Raw genomic sequence first — 21719 nt, 5'->3', positions numbered from 1 at the left:
TGCAAGCTGGTCTTTCTGTTTAAAACACCAGACACATTCAACCAGCATCATCAGTTTATTTTTGATTCTCTATTTGTGGCCAGTGATGCTGCCTTGCCGCTCATGGTAGTGATATCAAGTTCCATTTTGAAATCTGGTTTGTCAAAGCAGGAACAAAATGACAGGCGTCAGTTGTTCTTGGGTGGGCGGTGGCAATCGGTGAGGATGCTGGCCTGGTCTGTAGAACAGTGGTGTTGGGGGGCAGGCATGTTGGGGACAGGAGCACACGAAAAATCTCCATAGCTTCCACGTGATTAAAAAAACAAAAATGGTTTTAAAATAAACAGAGAAGCAAGCTAAGCAAAGCCAAATGGACCATGGGCTTCCAGAAGCCTCATGGACCCAATGATTGCTTCTGCGCTATTGTCCCCAATGGTCTGGACCCAGTGTGAGGAGGAAGAGGCATCAGGAAATCTGGCTATGTCAGAAAACAGGAAGGGGGTGGCAGCAGGGACATTCATGATCCAGTTCTTCCTTTGAGGGCTGGGATTCTAAGGTCCCTGGCCCTGCCCTTCTCAGATGATTTCCAGAAGGTTCCTCCAGGCCAGGTGACACCTGGAGTCTCAGTGGAAGGGTGACTCCATGCCTGTCTCCCCAGGGTCACTGGTGGGGAGCTCTTTGAAGACATCGTGGCCCGGGAGTATTACAGCGAGGCCGATGCCAGGTGAGTATCAGGTGCAGCCTAGCAGCGGCGCCTGGAGGGAGGGGGAGGGTGCCCTTGCCTGCAGCCAGCTTCCCAGGGGGTCTGACCCCTCCCCTTTCTCTCCAGTCACTGCATCCAGCAGATCCTGGAGGCTGTGCTGCATTGTCACCAGATGGGAGTGGTGCACCGAGACTTGAAGGTGAGTAACCCTGGAGAGGCCCAGCCCCTTGGCTCTGCTCTCCCATCCTACTCCCATAAAGAGCACCACCCAAATCCGTTCCAACTGGGGCCTGGGGAGGGAACTCAGTAACTCAGCCAGGTCCTCTGCTCTGTATTCCCCCTGAATTCCTTTAATTTCTCCACCTTGAGGTGGGTGACTGTTTTCCCAGCTGTCAAAGCTGTCAGGTCAGGAAACTGAGTTCAGGGAGGAAGGACTACTAGGCCTAGGCCTCACGCTGCTTGTGCCAGGCAGTTGAAGTGTATCAGACTGAGGCAGCCACGTGGGTTGGAAAGGGGGCAGAACTCAGCCTCCTGCCTTGTAACTACTTGACTTTTTTTTTTAAAGTTTCTTTATTTTATGTATATGCATGACGTGTGTGTGTGCCTATGTGCACCCCATGCATGCCTGGTGACTGTGGAGACCAGAAGAGGGCATCAGACCCCCTAGAACTGGAGTTTCAGACAGTTTCGAAACTCCATGGGGGCACTAGGACTCAAACCCTGGTCCTCTGGAAGACCAAGCAGCCCGCGTTCTTAATCATTGAGCCATCTTTCTAACCCATTAGCTGGACTATCTTCCAGGTGACTCAGCTTCCCTACAGAGGGGTTGTCATGGCAACCTCTGCCCATTGATGAGGGAATCCTGGAATACAGGCATCCTGTTTCTCTTGCTCCTGGGTCTCTGTCAGGCAGAGGAGAAGAAATCAGGGCTTGGAGACCCTCTGTACCCCCTTTCTGCCCACCTGAAGGAAAGGGATAGCATTAAGAAGTCTAGCATTATCAGTCATGGGCTACGTGACCTTACCCAATACGTATGGACCTCACGGATCTCCTTCATCAGCCTTGTGACATCAGCAGTCAGTAACTCACAGAACCCTCATTTTACAAAAGAGGAAACAAACTGAAAGAGTCCGAGGGATTTGTCAAGGGTCTGCATTTCAGTGGAGTCTGAGCAAGGACAAGGATCCCTGGCTTGCTTTCAGCCCAGAGCCTGTGCCCCCCCCTCCCCCACAGTGTAGGTCTAGAAAGCTATTTAATCCAATTCAGCTTCTTCAGTAGCCACTCTGGGACAAGCATGCCAGGTGTCCAGGAATCTTGGACATCAGCAACTTTGCAGACGTCCTCTGGGGTAGCACTGGCAGGAACACTCACTGTGGACACTGCCTGAAGCCCCAGTTTGAAATACAAAAGGACTTGGGAGCCCCAGAGTTATTGAGGAATTCTCAGGCTTCCCGGAGCTGCAACCCCCATTCCCACCAGGAGTGACTCCAGGCCCTTTTGAGCCTGGATAACCTCCCTGGTCAGCCAGTCCCCATCCTTGCTCAGGGGACAGTGCTCTGAAAAGGTTCCCTACCTTTCTCCTACTATCTTAGGCCCTACTTGAGGTCTTACCTGTGCTCCAGGTGAGTTCCCTCTACCTTGGTGACAAAAAGGTAGGCCCAGGGACAAGGTCTCAGTCCAAGGGAAGGGTGGCTTTCCCCAAGGGTCTGTTCTCGTTATGGTAACAGACTACGCTGGGGAAGAGGAAGCCGGAGAGCTGAGAAGTGACCCAGATTTAGGCCACTCTGGAATCACTAATTAGTGGTACATTCATCAAATCAGGGCAGAACACTACTGAGACACAGGACATGTTGGGAACACAGCCCCTGCGGATAAAGGAGGCCTCACCAAGCCAGGGGCAAGGGTCTTATTTCTTTGTGTCGTGCTAGTTTTGGACCGCGAAAGGTCGGGAGGGGGTCCTGGAAGTCCGGCTGGGAAAGAGCAAGAGCCAGAGCAGACACCAGCTGTCTCTACAGAGGGCTTCAGCCCCGCCCCCAGCAGGAAGTTTGAGCACCAGGGCCTGGCACCCATCAAGCAGAACCCGAAGCACTGCTGTTTACACACCTAGACACCGTGCTACAAGGCAGGCATCTGTCCCTTTTCTCTGAAAGGAAGCCAACCATCAGAGCAGGGAAATCATTTGGCCAGGTTCCATCACAGCCCTGGCAGTGCTGGAATTGGAAGCTGAGACAAAATGTGGAACTCCATAGTCTCAGTTCCCCTTTGTCCAGAGTCTCAAGATGGTAGGAAGATTTGGGCACCTAGGCCAGAGGCAGTAGCCTTGATGCCCCAGAGGTCAGCTGTGGGCATCCCCCATGTCCCACATCCAAGCCCCGTTGTCTGTAAGATGGAGTCACGTACTCCTTCAGGGCTCCACTTTCTCCATCTTATGGACGTGATAATATGCACATAAGGAGATAGCACAGACTAGAGAGAGCCCTTTGGAGGGCTGACATGAGTCTGAGGACAGGACAGGTCTTTGGGAGAAGAGCAAGCCATGTAGGGAGCACAGGCAACACAAAGGCCCTGAGCTGGGGACTAGGGGACTGTTGAGAGGGGTGGAAGCAGTCACCATGGGAAGCAAAGACTAATGCCTGTCCTGAGGTCCCTGGGGCCACCGGTGAGAGGTTGATAGTGGACCACAGCACTGAGCTGGTGCTAAAAGATGCAGCTGTTTTCTTAAGGAGGCTGGGCTGTGTCACCCTGGTCCATCTCAGCTCTCCCCAGCCCCAGCTCTCAACCCTGGGGAGGCTGTGGGAGAAAGAATCTTTCTGTTGCAAAAGCTGAGGGTCTTGCCATAGTTGCTTGGGCACAGGAACTCAAGATCCTGGATCCGGAGGTGCGGAAGGGGATGAGACCCTGAACCATTCAGCCACTCATTGGGTATGCCCAGGCTATGGGTGAGGTTCTGAACCTACTGACTATCTCTTGGTCCCTCCTTCTCTCTCTCCCTTCCTGGCCCCGGGAAGCCTGAGAACCTGTTGCTGGCCTCGAAGCTCAAGGGTGCTGCAGTGAAGCTGGCGGACTTCGGCCTGGCCATAGAGGTTGAGGGGGAGCAGCAGGCATGGTTTGGTGAGTGGGGTGTGGAGTGGCGGGGAAGGGAGGGGCATACTCCGGGCAACATGTGTGCTCCTGGGAACCCTCTGTTCAAGATGAGACGGCCTAGAGATGGCTGTTTGGCTGTCTAGAGTTGCCCCTAGTCAGCCTCTGGGCTAGTGGGCAGTGCCTACTTCTTTCCCTCAGGACTAGGTTTAGGCAAAGGGCCATCACTGACAGTGGTACGTCTTGTTTATGAGGGCATGAACTTCAGGGTTGGCAGGAACTCTGTAGGGTTCCCCTGGGTGTTACAGAGAACGGACAAGCTAAGCGGCTTGGGAAAGGTCAGAACTGGATAGGCATAGAAGCCCTGGTGCTTGAGTGCAGATAATCCAGCATGTGTCAGGACTGGAAATAATGGGGCACGTTTCCTCCTTCGGGGTACTTCTTAGTGAGCAATAGTGACCAGTGGTTAAGACCCAGAATGCTTAAACTGGGTGTGACGGCAATGGCCTCTAACCCCAGCACCTGGAACTAGAAGCAGAAAAACAGGGGTTCAAGGCTAGCCTGGGCTACATATGTGAGACCCTGCCTTAAAACTAAACAAAAACAAGTAAGAGCCAGAGTTCTGGGTTCAAATCCTGACTCTGCTACTTACAAGGTGTGTGGTTTTAATCAAGTCTTGTTTTCTTCATCTCTTAGAAGAGGATAGTAGCATGTCCCTCAGGGATCCCAAGACGGTAACTAATAGCAGGCATGTGAAGTGACCAGCCCAATGCTTAGCACACATCTGCAGCAACTAGTAACTACTCCTGAGGTGACTAGTTAAGATATCTAGTTAAGATATCTCGGTGTTCATTATTCCAACAGTCTTCTCAGTATTGAGAGGTATTAAAGGTAAGATCATCTAATCCTTTATCTGACAGAATAGGAAACTAAGGTCTAGAAAGTAAACACACACACACACACACACACATATATATATATATATATACACATCACACACACAACATATATACATGCACATATACACACACACACACCACATACAATACACATAGACACACCAACACAATACATGTACACATGCTCACACACACGCACACACACACCACACACAATACACACACAGGCACACATATACACAGCACACACATACATACATATAGACACAGCACACACACATACGTACATGAACACACATACACACATATACCACACAATGCACGTACACACACACGCTCATGTACACACAGCACACACACACAGAGCTTAGCCAGAGTTAGGACCAAATTTCTGTTATCTCATGAGCATCCCTTGAGCAGGGTGTGGGGTATGGGCACTGGATCAGCTCTTAAAGGCCACCAGCAAGTGGTAGGTAATGGCTACAGGGAAGGTTGGGGCCTATAGTAAAAGGAGCTCTGTGATTGATTATTGTTGTCTACTGAGGCTCTGGATGGCAAGTAGAAGGCAGGTGTGGTATATACCTGTCTGGTCCAGACTGGAGTACAGGCCTCATCAGCTTACCAAGACTCCTGGGTTTGCACAGTACGACCCCAGCTTTGGGGCGGGGCTGTGTTCTCCAGCTCCAGGGCTATCCTCGTCCCCTCTCCTGCAGGGTCTTGCTCCAGGCTACTCACGTGCCAACCTCTGTGTGTGTGTCTGCCTGTCTGTGTGTCTGGGGAGCAGGGTTCGCAGGGACACCTGGATACCTCTCCCCAGAAGTGCTGCGGAAGGACCCGTACGGGAAGCCCGTGGACCTGTGGGCCTGCGGTGAGTCCATCCAAAGGCCTGATTGTCACCCGGACCCAGAGGTCCCTCTCCACTTCCCCTCACTCTCCTGCCTCACCACCCCTCTCCTGCTCCTCTCCCCAGGGGTCATCCTGTACATCTTGCTGGTTGGGTACCCCCCATTCTGGGACGAGGACCAGCACCGCCTGTACCAGCAGATCAAGGCTGGCGCCTATGATGTGAGTGTTGCTCCCCTCTCCCGCTGATGCTCCCCTTCTGGTGAGAACCAGTGGCCTAGGAGGCCAGTGCTCTCACCACTGCAGGGTGGTTAGCTCCAAGACTGACCAGCAGAGTCAGGTTATGATCACATCGTTAGGTTCTAAAAATAACGGAATTTATTCTATGGAACACTAGAAGAAGGTAGAGGCAAGGAACAGGCCCCAAGCATATTTATTTATAATTAATTAATTTAAAAAAGATAATGTCTCATGAGATCAGGGTGGTCTGAGAGTCACGATGTAATCAAGGCTTTCTGATTCTCCTCTCCCCACTTCCCAAGTGCTGAGATAGTCATGTGTCCCACCACACCCGAGTCTGAGACATGCCTTTTTTTTCTTCCATATATTAAAATAACTCAGCACTTCTGTCTCGTTATTCTGAATATTTTACATGTATTATCACATGAAACCATCACCCCAATCTACGACATAGTCATAATCTATTACCCTTCAGTATACACAGAGAGAGGTTGAAGAGGAAGAGGCTTAGTGACTGGGACCCCGGTGTAGCCATCTGTGTCTAAGTACCTTGTGGATGCCTGAGAGGTTGGGCATGAGAACCCCTGCCTGCTCCCCTGCCAGTCAGGGGCTGGAGGATCGCAGGGGTGGCCTGGGGCAGGCTAGGCAAACCTGGCCCCTCTGCCCCTTCCAGTTCCCATCGCCAGAATGGGACACCGTCACCCCCGAAGCCAAGGATCTCATCAATAAGATGCTGACCATCAACCCGTCCAAACGCATCACAGCCGCTGAGGCTCTCAAGCACCCCTGGATCTCGGTGAGCCTTTTTCAGCCCAGCCCACTCAGGAGGTCTTGGTCCCTCAGGTCTTCTCCTTCACCCCCACAGCCCCAGGGTGGGGCTGAAGGGGCCTTATCCGAGGATCTCTGGCTCCCAGTGGGTCTCAGGGACAATATAGAACTGAGGGATATTCTGGGTTGGTTGGCATCATACTGGGGGCTGGCACTGGCACTGACCCACTGGTGCCACCATCCTAACCATCCCACGCCATGTGGCAAGATGAAGGACGATCCTCCTTAAGATGTTGTCATTTCTGCTCAAATGCCATTGGCTCCATCTGCCCTCACACGGTTCTTACCCTTTCTCCAGCACCGCTCCACTGTGGCCTCCTGCATGCACAGACAGGAGACCGTGGACTGCCTGAAGAAGTTCAATGCCAGAAGGAAACTGAAGGTAACTGGTCCCTATCTGTGACATCCCTGAACTCACTACTTCTTTCCTTCATCAGTTTCACATGTGCTTGCTGGACAATCTTGCACGCTGGTCACCAAGGGTTTGGGGGAGTGAGCAGCAGATCTGACCCCATCCCACCCTGTCTGCACTCTGGTTGAGAGGACAGACAAGCAGGACACTGCTGGGGCGTGGTGAGGGTGAGTACTGTGCCTGATGGGGTGGGAAACACAGAAGGGCAGTGGCATTCCCCGGTCTGAAGGATTCCGGGGAGGATTTCAGGAGGCCTTCCTGGAGGCAGGGGCCTTTGCGTTGACTCTTGGGAACAAATGGGTGTAAAGTGGCTAGGGGGAGATGATCCAGATGGAGCGACGGTTTGTACAGATGTCTGCAAGAGGGAGCACTACTCTCTAGGGGACCACAGATGGTTTAAGAGAGGTTGTTTTTGTGTGCGTGGGAGGGGGGCAACATGTGATCAGACATGATACCACACTTGTGTGTGTGAGAGAGAAAACCCCAGCATGGAGGAAGAATGAATGAGTCTATTAGAGATAGGTTGGGGGGCCTGTGACATCCACGGTGGAATCAAAGTGAGTCCTGAGCTGAGCCTTCTCAGCAGGTCTTGTACTCAGTAGGCTAAGAAGGCTTCTCTAGGATAGCTAGCTGTCAGTGTGTCCGACAGGGACAGCGAGGGCAGATGTGGAGGCCTTGACTCACTGGCAACTCCCTTACCTACTGCTCCCAGACCTGGAATGGAAGCCCACGGCGTCATGACCAGCATGATGTCGGGGAAACTGAGTCATTCTCACCCCATTGGCAACTGTCCCCAGAGAAGGAAGCTTCCCAGTGCAGGAATCAGGGATTCTTAACCTGAGGGGCTGTTGGATTCGGAGATGGTCTGAGTCAGGTCTTAAAGAGACACCACGAGGACCAGTCGGGCCCTGGTTTCCAGCCACTCACCAACAAAAATGGCTTCTCCAAGTTGATATCCTCCTGGCTATAGTCCAGGGGCCGTGAAGGGAAGAACTGATTCTAGAGCCAGATTCTCCAAGCCTAGCAGCACAAGAAACTTCTGGAGCCTTTAGGAGCCCTGTTTGAGTGTTCTTGTGTCCACTAGTTTTGTCTAGACCGTGGGACCTATTAATGTCTGCTCCTATCTCAAGAACTGGGCCTGCCAAAGCTGCCCCTCCAGGGAGAGCAAATGGGCTCTGGGCTGGAGGGTGGGGAGGGGTCACATGGAGGGGCAGGGGCTTTGGTTTGTCTCTGAAGGCCACACTGCCTGTTCTTTCCCCAATGTAACTTCTGTTCCTGCCTATGTTCCTCCCCTCACCTGTGCCTCTTCTTGGGCCCATCTTATCTGTTGCAGGGAGCCATCCTCACCACTATGCTGGCCACCAGGAACTTCTCCGGTAGGTGGTGGGGCTAGAGTCCCCGGTACATCCTGCACTGGCCTGCTGGATGCCATTACACCGTTGGGTAGCCGGGTGTCCCAGAGACAGGGCTGCAGAAGATACCGCGGTCCAGGCTTTGTTAACCCATCACAATCGGCATGGAGGAAGGAAAGGAGAGATTAAAAGTCAGCAAACGGAAGCCTGGTTAGAGCTTCAGTCTGGTTTTCCAGCCCACAGCAGTGCTGGGGTTCTCAGGCCGGGCCACTAGAGGAGTGGACAGTTACTGCGGTCTAGTCCAGCAGGAAGGAGTGAGACTTTAGGAGACGCTGATGTTAGAGCCGTATACAACAGGCATTTGGCTTCAGTTCAAGTTGAACACAACACGGCAGTGGGGTGACACCCTTTCCCTTTTATTCCCAGATGGGGTGACAAAAATTTAAATGTGCTCTGTCTCCTAGCAGGTCTCAGAACTCAAGAGAAGCTGACCCTGTCTTCAGTATAGGTCTGACCAACTCAGGGCAGATGCTCCTATCCATGCTGGGTTACCAGCAACCCAGGGCGGGAGATTCCCAGGCAGGGAGTGGCCAAGTCCTGGGCATGTAGCTTCAAACAGGAGGAAAAGGGATTATTGTCGGAGCTTAAGGACTCCTGTTGGCACACGGGTCAGGGGCGGGCCAGCCCCGCTTCAGGCCTCTCCCTAGGGAGTCCTGGGTGCTGACTCAGATACTGACAGTGGAAGCGGCAAAGCTCGCTGGAGGGGCCCTGGCACCGAGGCCGGGCCAGCACAGACAGCTGCACACACAGACAGGCCAACTGCAGCCAGGGGTCACTTCTGAGTAGGGCGCAGGCCTGGGTCCCCTAGGAGGGTTTGCCTGTGTGATGACCCAGGAGAAGACCCAGCTTTAGAAGTGGGCTTGGACCACGCTGAACTCTCTTCACTCATGGACTTGGCCGTTCCTCTCGCTGAACACTGGAAGCTGAGCTGCACAGACAGGGGTTGTTTTGTTTCGCTGTTTTACAATGATAGCACCCTGGAGAACAGCAGTCTCAAGCTCAAGAACAGGGGCCCATGGCTTGGTAAGCCAGGGCTGTGTAAGGGAAGTGGGTTTTGTTTTGTTTTCTTTGAGGGTGGCAGAGGAATGCTGGAGAGATGGCTCAGCAGGTAGGAGCATTTACTGCTCTTGCATAGGGCCCAGGCTTGGCTCCCAGAACCTACATGGAAGCCCACAACTGCCTGTAACTCCAGTTATAGGGGAATCTAATACTCTCTTCTGGCATTCATGGGGGTCCTGTATACATGTGGTACACATAAATTCACACAAACACACACAAATAGCTAAATAAAATTTTGAAGAAGAATTTTTGGACCTGACTTTGGTTTCCAATACAAAAATGAACAGGAGAGAGAAAGAGGAAAGAAAAGAAAAAAGTTTGGGGAAATATATTTCTAATCATTAAGAATCAAAGATTTGGGGGCTGGGAAGATGGCTCCATGGATGAAGTGCTTGCTGGGCAATCATGAGGAACTGAGTTCAGATCCCCAGCACCCATGGAAAGCTAAATGTGTCAGTGCCTGTCTGTAATCCCGACACTGGCAGAGACGAGGTTAGCTGGCCAACTAGTCCCAGATTGATAAGCTACCCCGTCTCAAAACACAAGGGGAACTGGTGGTTTAAAAAGGTTCCCCTTTTAATCCTAGCACTCAGGAGGCAGAGAAGCAGATGGATCTCTGTGAGTTTGAGGTCAGCCTGGTCTAGTCTACATAGCAAGTCCTAGACAGAGCTATGTAATGAGACCCTGTCCAAAAAAAAAAGGAAGAACATGACCAAGGGAGGTATCCAACATTAGCGTCTAGCATCCACATGTGCACACAGACAGACACACATCAGCTTTTTCACACACACAATGAAGAGATTATGGAGAGAGAGAGAGAGAGAGAGAGAGAGAGAGAGAGAGAGAGAGAGAGAGAGAGAGAGAGAAAACAATAATAGAGGTTGTCTACCTTTTCTGGCCTGTTTGGTTGTTTCAAAAGCTGTTTTAGTGGCTTTTACACCTCAGATGCTCTCGCCTGACACTTATGGGGTTGACATTTGCCTACCATGCATGAAGCTTTGAGCTCTTGTTGTTTGTTTGTTTGGTTTGGTTTTTCCAAAACATGGTTTCTCTGTGTAGACCAGACTGGGCTTGAACTCATAGAGATATACTGGTCTCTGTCTCCCCAGTGCTGGGATTAAAGGCGTGTGCCATCATGGTCAGACTGAAGCTTTGAGTTCTTCTCCAGCACCAAATAACAATCAAGAGCAGCCCGGTCTACAGAACGAGTTCCAGAATAGCCAGAACCGCACAGAGAAACCTTGTCTGGAAAAACAAAACAAAACAAACAAAGAAACAAAATCAACATCACATGTGTGTGGTGGCACATGGCTATAATCCAAGGTTCAGGAGATGGAGGCATGAAAAAGGTCACACAGTAAATAAAGGCCAGTCTGGGTCTATTCTGTAAAGAAAATAAAATCAAGGTCTGGCTACACTGGATACAAACCTGTCCAACACTGGGCTGGAGTGGAGTGTCTCCAAGGTGAACACTGTTCCCTGCTGTACATTCTGATCCCACTTGCATAGTCTGGGGAGACAGATGCCATTCCTTTCAGGGTTGGCACACAGAAACGACCTCCACCCCTTAGGAGTTTCGAGAGGTCACAGGGGGAGTTATGGAAGGACTGAGAGCTGGGGCATCTGTGAGTTCATCCCTCAGAGCCCCTGGGGCATCTGTCCTATACCCTTAACGCCCTCACCCCCATCCCTAGTTCACCTTCTAGGGGCTCCCTGGAGAAGGACTAGTCATAAATGTCATAGAGGGCCAACTATATATATCCTGAATGCTGTGCTAAGCACTTCACAAAAACGTGTGTCATTTAAGGCATTTTTGAAAGGTCTGAAGTGACCGAATACTAGTCAGGGCAGGACTGGGCATTCATGTTACCTTCTGGCTCATGCCCACTGCAGTCAGGAAATGAAGTGGGGGAGGGGAATGCATGGTCCAAGCCTCTGTGAGAGCATGGCTACCACCAGGACTCAGCCAGCCCGAGAGTGAGATTCCAGAGGTTGAACTTAGGCCCTGTGCTGCTGAGAAGAAAGGCAGAGAATGAACATTCTGACAGGGGTGGGCCCCAGCAGGGGACGTCTGCTTCTTGTCACCAGCAAAATGCAGTCTGCAGCTGTCCAGAGTGAGTAGGCAGGGCTGACACATGACCTCAGCAGCAGCATGGGACTAAAATTAGAGAGGGCCAGGGCAGGTGGGGGCCAAAGCAGGGAGCTTCCAGCCCTGAATCAGGCTGCAGGCCTCTCTGAGTTGGCCACCAACTGCCCTGGTGACAGGAATCCAGAGGGAATCCCCAGGCTCACACAGCAGCCCGACAGTCCCGAGACACATTGGACACCTCTCCAAGCCCCAAAGTCACAGGGCTATCCCCGAGATCGCTGAGAACTGGGGATCACAGGCCCGCTCTGTTGGACTGTGGAAGAGGGAGTGGAAGGTGGAAGACAAGAGGAAGGAGGAGGAAGTCTCTCCTTGGTGGCCAAGCCAGCTCTGTTCCCAGACAGCCGACCCTCCCTCTGCTACTCTCGGCCAGCCCAGCCGGCGGCTCTGCTGCATGCAAATGCTGCTCTTCCTCACCCTGTGGGCCCTGGTGCCATGCTTGGTGTTACTTACGCTCTACTTTCTCTCCTCCACAGGAGGGAAGAGCGGAGGAAACAAGAAGAACGATGGTGTGAAGGTAAGTCCCCCGGAGCCTGCAGGCCTGTCTCTGGCAGAGACCTGCTGTCAGGCCTTGGGCAAGTCCTAGCTTCACTAACGGTGACATGTCAGGTCCAGGGCCAAGCTCTCCCCAGATCACCTAGTTTGTGCTCTGGTGTCTGCCTCTTACCGTGTTTGCTGGGAGCCGACTGGGAATGGCAGGTGGCCTGGGTTGCGTGGAGCTCAGTAAAGGGAACAGATCTTGAGGAGGCTTCTGGGGCTCTACGGGACTGGACAACTGTGACAAGAGGGTCCAAAAGGGACAGAAATGGTCACTAAGGTGACCTCATCCTGCCCATTGAGGGACTGGTTGGGCTCTGAACTGCGTACACTAACATAGCCTGTAACCCATGGAGAATGGGCAGCTATTTCTCCAGGCTTTGGGATCCAGAAGGCCCTCGTCTCCACCCATGCCTGTCCCCCGTCCCCACCCCTGGTGCCCAACCTACCTCTCTCCTTACCTAACTGGCCCCTCTTTCCTCTTTCTTCTCATTTCTCGCTCTGCTATCGGGGGCGCCTAGCCCCTCTGCTCTCTGCAGCCCCTCCTCCTCAGCTATCTGATTGCCTCACGGGGTCTCATCTCTGGAGACTGCCTTATTGTGAACTCTGCACCCACTTACCCAGGACATTAGATGGTGTGAGGTCCTGAATGGCCACCCAGGCCATTCAGTGTGTGCTGGCGGCTGCACCGCTTTGATTAGAATGGCTATGGACTGCCTGGGACTGCATGGGGGAGACTCTGGGCTGGGTGTCCGGCCAGAATTGGGCTTCCCCTTTGCCCATCGCTTTTTCCACCCGAGGTTCTCTTAGGTGCCTCAGGTGGTATGCGGACTTGGTGATAATTTCTAAGATTTCAGCTCTGAAAACATACCGAAGAGCAGCCTTTCTCCCAAATCTAACCATTCTCCCTTCTCATCTTGTGTGTTTGAGGGCTGTGGCCACATTCTGTGGAATGATGCTTGGTCAGCGACAGACTTTATATGCATTGGCGTTTCTCACAGACCACAGTGGAGCCATGGACTTGCTATTGCCTAGCAGTTTTACTGTACTCTTCCCCCACTCTTTCTTCCCTTTACTTTTTTTGAGGTAGGATCTCACCCATGCAGCCCGAGCCAGATTCAAGCACTCCATCTTTTTGGCCTAGCCTCCCCAGGGCTGGAATTACAGGTGTGCACTGCCATGCCAGGCCCTTGCCATACTTAGACCTGCCTAGATTGGCTTAGGTGCACGGTACTTGCCATGTATTACAGATGCAAACTGGATTTGGTACAGTAACGTGCTGTGTGGATTTGGAGCCTAGAGATATCGTATGCCCTGAGGTCACTGTATGCTGCCTGCATACTGACATGATTTCTCATGATACATTTCTCAGAATATATCCCTGCCATTAAGAAACACATGACTATATATAGTTATTTGGTTATTAGAAAAAAATCAATGCTTTTCAAAATGAATTCTTTGGACCCAAATATTCTGGGGAGATTCCTCTGGCAGCAGATGGAGTTGAGGGGGACTAGAAAGGGGAAGACACAGTTTTTGAGGTTCTGGGATCCCTGCAGTCTCAACAACTTCATGTCAAAAAATAGGGTGGGTTACTGACAGCTGGGGCTTGGCTGGTTCAAGTCCTGGGCTGTGCTTCCTTTCCTCCCTCCCACTTGGCTGGCTGTGAGGATCAGCAGGGCTAACACACATTCAGAGTGTGAACAGTGCTCGTATGCATAAGAAGCCACTGAAACAGAAATACCTTCCCTGTTTTGTGGGTCAGACTTCATTTTCTCTTGAAAACAGAGTATGCTCAAGAAAACCCTTGGACATCTCAGAGAAAAAGTTAACACACGCTTGTCATAGAATTAACCACACATGTGGCGGTTGGCTCTGGCCTGCCGTCTGAGTGTCCTTGAGCCAACTTTTGCTCCCAACCTGAGACGGGTGCTAGAGGGACATACTACATGGGGCTGCAGGCCTAAAGCGGCTGGGGACCCTCTCCACACACATCTAGATGCTGAGATGAGGTGCCCTGGTCTGCCTGGGTCTTGGACTGGCCCTGGCAGATTGCTGAGGAGCCACTGGGTTTGGGGTCAGGAGAGGCTCGTGTTGGGCCAGGGTCAGGACTGAATCTCCAGCTCCAGCTGCTCTTGGACAGAGGCAGCAGGTAGGATTGGCCAAGGCTAGGAACTTACAGCACGATGCTCTGCTTGCCACCAGGGTGCTTTCCAGCGAGCACAGCTGGCAAAAAATGTCTCTGCTTCCTTCAGGGTAAGACACACCCTAAGTGACTTCTTAGGGTGGCCTAGATGCGGACGAAGAGAAACTCAAATGTTGTCCCTGGCCCAATCACTTCTTTATAGCTCAACCTCCTTCCTTTCCTAGAAATGAAAGAGGAGGAGTAATTTGGGTCTGGCCTGTAACTTGGGGAATGGTTGGGGGTGCCCTGCTCCTCCATGGAGTGGGGAGGGCAGCAGGCTTGGGGAAGTGACAGTTCCATTCTCTCAGACCCTCAAGTCTAAAAGCCACGGGGCTGAATGCGGGCCTTGCTGTTCCCTCTTCCCAGGGGTTGGTCCTGGTTCTGCCATCTCTACCAGGAGGGGTAGAGAGCTGTTTCCAAAGGTTGGTGAGATGGCCTCACCAGAGCGACCCCTGGGATTTGCGTCATGTAGACACACACGCAGCTTGAGGGGGAGGGGAATCTGTGCTCTTTCTACAGTTGTGTGCTGAGAGATGAACGGTTCCACGTGGAGCTTAATGGAGAGGCTGTGTGGCCTGTTCTGTCACCGAGGGAAGGGCTGCTCAGCCCGAGTGACAGGAACTTCTTGAGCCTTTACAATCTCTTCAGGGCTGAGACTGACTAGGCTGCTGTTCTGGATCCCTTGCTGATCTTGGAACCAGCTTCCATTTGTGGTTCTAAGAGAGGCGATTCTACCTTTGCTGACAGAGCCCCTTTCCATGCAACTCTCAAGTGCTGGTCAAGCAGGATGATGGTCACCCTCATTTGTCATTCTAGGAGACAGAATCCCTGTCCTTAAGGAGCAGTGTCTAGCCCTGGCCTCCTTTGGGCCTCGGTTTCTGTAGGAGGCGTCCACTGCTCCCTCCCCTCACCGCACTCACTGCCCTGTTGGTGTCCCATCCGTGCTGTTGTTGACCTCTTCCCCATGTCCCATCCTGTCACTGTACGTCCGAATCTGATGCAGTCTCTGCTCTGTGTTTCCTCTACATGTTCCACCTGGAACCTTCTGGCCCATGTGGGTCTCCTTGGGTTTCTGCTGACAGCTGAGCTGTATGGGCCTGTCCCCCTTCCCCACACAGTTTGGCCAAGCTGCAGCCATGGAGGGAGGCCAGCATAGAGGAGAGGAGAGCAGAGCAGAAGAGAGGAGAGCATGGGAGAGGAGAGGAGAGCAGGGAGAGGAGAGGAGAGCAGAGCAGAGGAGAGGAGAGGAGAGCAGAGGAGAGGAGAGCAGAGCAGAGAAGAGGAGAGCAGAGCAGAAGAGAGGAGAGCATGGGAGAGGAGAGGAGAGCAGGGAGAGGAGAGGAGAGCAGAGCAGAGGAGAGGAGAGGAGAGCAGGGAGAGGAGAGCAGAGCAGAGCAGAGAAGAGGAGAGGAGAACAGAGCAGAGGAGAGGAGAGGAGAGCAGAGCAGAGCAGAGGAGAGGAGAGGAGAACAGAGCAGAGGAGAGGAGAGGAGAGCAGAGCAGAGGAGAGGAGAGGAGAGCAGAGGAGAGGAGAGCAGAGCAGAGGAGAGGAGAACAGAGCAGAGGAGAGGAGAACAGAGCAGAGGAGAGCAGAGGAGAGGAGAGCAGAGCAGAGCAGAGGAGAGGAGAGCAGAGGAGAGGCGAGGAGAGGAGAACAGAGGAGAGGAGAGGAGAGCAGAGCAGAGGCGAGGAGAGGAGAACAGAGGAGAGGAGAGGAGAGCAGAGCAGAGGAGAGCAGAGGAGAGGAGAGCAGAGGAGAGCAGAGCAGAGGAGAGGAGAGGAGAACAGAGCAGAGGAGAGGAGAGCAGAGGAGAGGAGAGGAGAGGAGAGCAGAGGAGAGGAGAGCAGAGCAGAGGAGAGGAGAGGAGAACAGAGCAGAGGAGAGGAGAGCAGAGGAGAGGAGAGGAGAGCAGAGGAGAGGAAAGGAGAGCAGAGAAGAGGAGAGGAGAGCAAAGGAGAGGAGAGCAGAGCAGAGGAGAGGAGAACAGAGCAGAGGAGAGGAGAGCAGAGGAGAGCAGAGCAGAGGAGAGGAGAGCAGAGCAGAGGAGAGGAGAGCAGAGGAGAGGAGAGGAGAGGAGAGGAGAGCAGAGCAGAGGAGAGGAGAACAGAGCAGAGGAGAGGAGAGCAGAGGAGAGGAGAGCAGAGGAGAGGAAAGGAGAGCAGAGAAGAGGAGAGGAGAGCAAAGGAGAGGAGAGCAGAGCAGAGGAGAGGAGAGGAGAACAGAGCAGAGGAGAGGAGAGCAGAGCAGAGGAGAGGAGAGCAGAGCAGAGGAGAGGAGAGCAGAGCAGAGGAGAGGAGAGCAGAGGAGAGGAGAGGAGAGGAGAGCAGAGCAGAGGAGAGGAGAGGAGAGCAGAGCAGAGCAGAGGAGAGCAGAGCAGAGCAGAGGAGAGCAGAGCAGAGGAGGAGCAGTTGCAGAGTTTTACAATGAAGCCACACTCCCCAGCCACCTAGGAAGGTGGGCATTTGTGCCTCTTCATACACGAGATAGAAATGTCCAGCAAGGAGGCTCTGGTTAAAAGGCACACATTTAGGGCCTGGCATGCAGATGCCTACTGGACTATAAAAGCAGGAAGCCCCAAATCTAACCTGAGTCTCTTATAGCATATCCAGTGCTTATTGTAAATCAGGCTGACCCTGGAAAGGTCTTAAGTCTCTCCTTTACTTTCTTCTTGGGATCTTAGGCAACGGGCTCCTAACTCCCAGAAGGGAGGTATCTAAGGTAGCACGAGCCTTTAAGAGGAGCCAGTCTGGGGTCCTGGACAGATGCAACCTTGTCCCCCCACCCAGCACCTCTGTTTCCCCTAGCATAGCTATTGACTTCTGAGAGAGCCCTCTCAGGGTCCCCATGCTTCTTCTCTGGATGTAAGTGTCACTCAGGACCTGTATCACTCTATAAGCAAGTCTTCAAATGCCTGGATATGAGAACTGAGTGAAGGAGAAGCAGCCCACATTGTCCGCACCTCCTTCCGGCACCCTAGAGCTAACACAGGGTTGGTATAGTCCACAAAGATTAGATCAGGCCAACCAGCAGATCCACTAGACGCAGGATCCATACTTCCGGTCATGCCTCAGTTCCTCTATCAGCATAAAGGAGCCAAAGAACACACTTATGAGAAGTTATGAACAGAAAGGTGCCCCCAGGGTCACCTGATAATATTCTTGAAAGTGGACATGACCAGTCCCACGAAGACTTAATCAAAGTTCTTAGAGGGGACCTGCTTCTGTGTAGGGCTCAGTGACAGAGAGCTTGCTGGTATAATAAGACTTGGGTTTCAGAAGGAACAAAAACAAGGCAAGTTTCCCCAGTGGCAGGTTGCCTGGAGTTAAGTCTGCTTAAATAGAAATGCATAGAGAATTTGGGGCTCATGTCCAGTTCTGAGCACCCTGCTGTCCCCTAAGACAAACAGACAGTCAGCATCTAAGAGCCAAGACTAACTTCCCTGTCAGAGGAAGGCATAGTAGACAGCCCTAGCTGAAGGCAGACTTGGCCTTGAACTTGGATGATGTTAGATTGGTAGAGACAGGTACAGGCGTTTGAGGACCCAGAATTTGCCAGGCCACATGTTGCTGATCGGAAAGGACCACAGAGGACGGCCCTGAGGCCATCCTGTTTCCTAACCTCCCTGCTGTTTTCATGCGGTGTCTTTTCCTGTCCCATCTCTTCTCCTTGTTTTTCCAGAAAAGAAAGTCCAGTTCCAGCGTTCAGTTAATGGTGAGTGTCCGCCGTCTCCCAAACACCGGTAAATGCTGGGCCTCAGACCCTCGCTCCCTCGCTCCTGCCTCCCTCCTGCAGGCTGCACAGGAACCCGGGGCGGGGAGAGAGTGCTCAGGGCATGTGTGGTATGTGTGCATTGTGTGACAATATGTGTGTGTTGTGTGTGTGTTGTTTGCGTGTTTCTGTTGACACCTCCAATCCCATGGCCCAGACCAGCAGGCCAACAGCAGATCCAAGGCCTTCCTCCAGTCCAAAGGTGGATTTGAACCAAGTCCAGCCCTTGGCTTCTTGCTTCCCCCACCCCTCTGCTCAAGGGCTCATCTCAAGGCTTGGTTTGTGCAATTTGCTGCTAGGGCGAGGCTCGGTTTGGCCGAAGCAGCAGGCATCATGGAGGCTCCTTGAGCTTGTGCAGGCCACTCCAGCAGAAGAACCACAGCCCTGCCTCTGTCAAGAGTGCCAGGGGTGACATGGTGGCCCACGCCCCTCTTCTTCTGGTTCTATGGCTGTCTCAGTTGCGCGGTTTTTCTCCCCTCTGAAAAGCCCACCCTCTCTCCCATTGGGCCTGCCTCTCTCTTTCTTCTTTTTCCTGCCAGTGTGTGTATTCCTCCCCCATTCTGTGGCTCCCATGGTGTCTCTCTGCTCTTCTGTATCCCGTCTTTGCCCCCTGAGCAGAAAGGACCCAGGAAGCCCCTCTCAGCCCTCCTGAGAGGCCAGGGATCTCCTTGCAGGTTACCGCTTCATACGGGCCCTGCCCCAGCCACCTGCTTAGCTGGGTCCCCTCAGATTGAAGGGTCTGGCAGGGTTTGTATTAGCATCTGGACCGCATAGCCTGGGAAGCCACAGAGCTCACCGAATCACCAGGCAGCCAGGCAGCCAGGTCACCAACCCAACCCAACCCCTACTGGCCGCTAGGCCCTCCTCACCACTTCCCTCTTCTTCTCTTTGACAGGAATCTTCCGAGAGCACCAATACCACCATCGAGGATGAAGACACCAAAGGTAGGGATGCCTGGCCTGCTGAGCAGACCCTCACCACTGTTCCACTGCCACAGCCTGGATTTGACTTCCGATAACCAGGACATTTTGTGGGTGTGACTTCCCCAGACAGTGCCCAGCACTGGGGGTACTTAGCTTATGGATTTATCTCACCACCTATCAGAGGAAAAAAAAATAACATTTAAGCCATAGATACACAGGGGTGGCATAAATTTTCCTTTAGAAATAAATTATTTTAGTTTTTTTAAACTGACTTCACTTTTAAAATATGGAGCAATAAGAATAAAGGAACAGAGAACAAAAATCCAGAAAGTTTAGTCAACTGGAGCAAGTGAAGTCAAAACCAAAGACCAGCAAAACTAAGAAGCAGGGGTTTTGCAGCTCTGGGCCTGTTGTTTTCAGAAGCACCCCGATCGCCCCAGATCAGCAGGCAGCTGGGGTGGTGTATCTGTAGTCTCAGTGTGTGAGCGGCCGGCAGAAAAAGCATGAGCTGGGGCCAGCATGCTGAAACCTGGGCTCGTAGCAAAACCTATCAGATGAAAAAGGGAGCAAAGAGCCCCACGTGAGCGGGAGTCTTGAGAAAAGAAATAGCAAGAGCCGTCTTTGGTTCATTGATACTTGCTAAACCTATACATGGACAGATATGTGGGTGTGTCCAACCTGCAGCCTGCAGGGTACTTGTGGCCAAGGCTAACCTTGAACACAGCCCAACATAAAGTCACAAACTTACTTCAAACCTGACATCTTTTAAAAGATCTATGCATTTTAATCTTATGTGTATGAAGATTTTGCTCATATGGATCAGTGCACTAAGTGCATGTCTGGTGTCCTCGGAGGCCAGGAGAGGTCACTGCACTCTCGGAAAATGGAACTATGGCCGATTGTAAGCTGCTGCGTGGGTTCTGGGAACTGAACCTGGGTCTTCAGCCAGTTCTCTTAGCTGCTGAGTCATTACTCCAGCCCCAAAACGTGACCTTTTTTTTTTTTTTTAAGATTTATTTATTATGTGTACAGCATTCCTTCCATGTGTGCCCGCATGCCAGAAGGGGGCGCCAGGTCTCATCATAGATGGCTGTGAGCCACCATGTGGTTTCTGGGAACTGAACTCAGGACCTCTGGAAGAGCAGTCAGTGCTCTCAACCACTGAGCCATCCCTTCAGCCCCCAACGTGACCTTTTTTAAATTTGCATTGTTTTTTAAAAAAACTTTTATGACTGTACTGCATAGCTCTTGTTCAGAACACTGCAGAGATTAACATTACTTCACAGTGGGAAAAGAGAGAACCTAGAGCCGTGGTTCTCAACCTTTCTAACGCTGTGACCCTTTAATACAGTTCCCCGTGCTGTGGTGATCCCCCAACCATAAAATTATTTCACTGCTACTTCATAACTGTAGTTTTGCTGCTGTTATGAATCATGAGGTAAATATCTGATATGCAAGATATCTAATATATGACCCGTAAGGGGGCCAAGGCCCACAGGTTGAGAACTGTTGACCTGAGGTTTTCTGTAGCCTCACACTTACCCTTCCATGAGTCCTCTTCTCTAGGCAAGAATACAGGATCGAGAATTTGGGGAAACTGGCTCAAGGTGGGGTCCGGATCAGAACCCAGGCAGTCTGCACCTGGACCCTGGCGAGCAGACAGTGTACTGGAGGCCTCGGGAAAGTGTTCTGGGAAGGACATGTGTGCCGATTCTGCCTGGGAAACACAGATCCTTGACAGTTAGCAAAGCCCCACGGTTCCACCTGCACCGGCACCCTTACATTTCCCAGGCCAGGGAAACGAGAGCCCTCAGCATCTGCATGCTGGGGAAGGGGCCAGAGATGCCCTTCCGGGAAGGGGTTGCTGAAATATAAAAAAAGATTACTGGTCTGGAGGAATCTCAACGGTACTAGTTGAGACATTTTTTTGAGGGGGGGGGTTAGATATTTTACTGTGAAATAATATACAGTAGGGCAAGAATTATGGCTTGGTGATAGCATTTGCCTAACATGTAGGAGTCCTGGGTTTGATCCCTAACTGGAAAAAAAAAGATTGTGTTTATATGACAAGCATTTTATAATGTCATAATGGGATGTGGGGTGCAATGAAGGCTTGCAGGCAGTTTCCACACAGGATGACCGCCTTCCGATCCTGCAGGCACCTGGAAGAAAGTCTGTCTGCTGATGTCCTTCCTGGCCATTCCCAAATTGATGGGGGATGCAGCCTGGTGCTGGTAAATTGGTGCTCCGTCGTGGCTCTATGGACAGCCTCACCAATGCATTCTCTTAGAGAACTGCAGGCTAGCATCCTCTTAGTCGGCTGCATGAGTCTGTCCTTAGCACATGCCCAGCCCTACCTCAGGTCACAGGTCTCCGGTGGACTGAGTTGCTTCTTAGATGTTTACCATATGGGAGACTCTCGGCCCCAGAGTGAAGAGATGGCTTCTGAGATTCTGAGGTGACTCGATTCTTTTCCTGGCCTCAGGGCAGATAGAGAGCATGGAGGTGATTTCGTTCCTTACTCCATCGGCTGAGTGACCTTTGACAACTTACTCAACCTCTCTGAGTCTCAGTGTCCGTTAGCACCATCTTCTGGTATTCCCGTACAGGTGAAATGGCAGCTGCGTATACAGTCCCCGTGCAGCGTTTGGCATGTGGTGGTTATTGGAAGACATCTTCATTTCTTTTTTTTTTTTCCCAAAC

At 52.0% G+C, this 21719-nt stretch overlaps 1 protein-coding gene across 4 annotated transcripts in view; it reads left to right on the top strand.

Moving 5' to 3' along the window:
• The window catches only part of Camk2a (calcium/calmodulin dependent protein kinase II alpha), a 62543-nt gene that overhangs the window by 27386 nt on the left and 13438 nt on the right, over positions 1-21719 (top strand). Inside the window, exons 5-15 of one of the 4 annotated variants that reach the window (XM_075968549.1) lie at positions 638-703; positions 809-881; positions 3691-3793; positions 5447-5530; positions 5633-5727; positions 6419-6541; positions 6872-6955; positions 8319-8361; positions 12079-12119; positions 18004-18036; positions 18989-19037. In XM_075968549.1, the coding sequence (XP_075824664.1) occupies positions 638-703; positions 809-881; positions 3691-3793; positions 5447-5530; positions 5633-5727; positions 6419-6541; positions 6872-6955; positions 8319-8361; positions 12079-12119; positions 18004-18036; positions 18989-19037 (794 nt within the window). Of the gene's footprint in view, positions 1-637; positions 704-808; positions 882-3690; positions 3794-5446; positions 5728-6418; positions 6542-6871; positions 6956-8318; positions 8362-12078; positions 12120-18003; positions 18037-18988; positions 19038-21719 lie in introns of all 4 variants that reach the window. The other 3 variants (XM_075968550.1, XM_075968547.1, XM_075968548.1) reach the window with 3 other exon arrangements.

This window comes from Microtus pennsylvanicus, chromosome 4 (assembly GCF_037038515.1).
Source record: "Microtus pennsylvanicus isolate mMicPen1 chromosome 4, mMicPen1.hap1, whole genome shotgun sequence".
Classification (NCBI taxonomy): domain Eukaryota; kingdom Metazoa; phylum Chordata; class Mammalia; order Rodentia; family Cricetidae; genus Microtus; species Microtus pennsylvanicus.
Note: the sequence above shows the minus strand (reverse complement) of the source record. Positions and strands in the feature narration are given on the sequence as shown.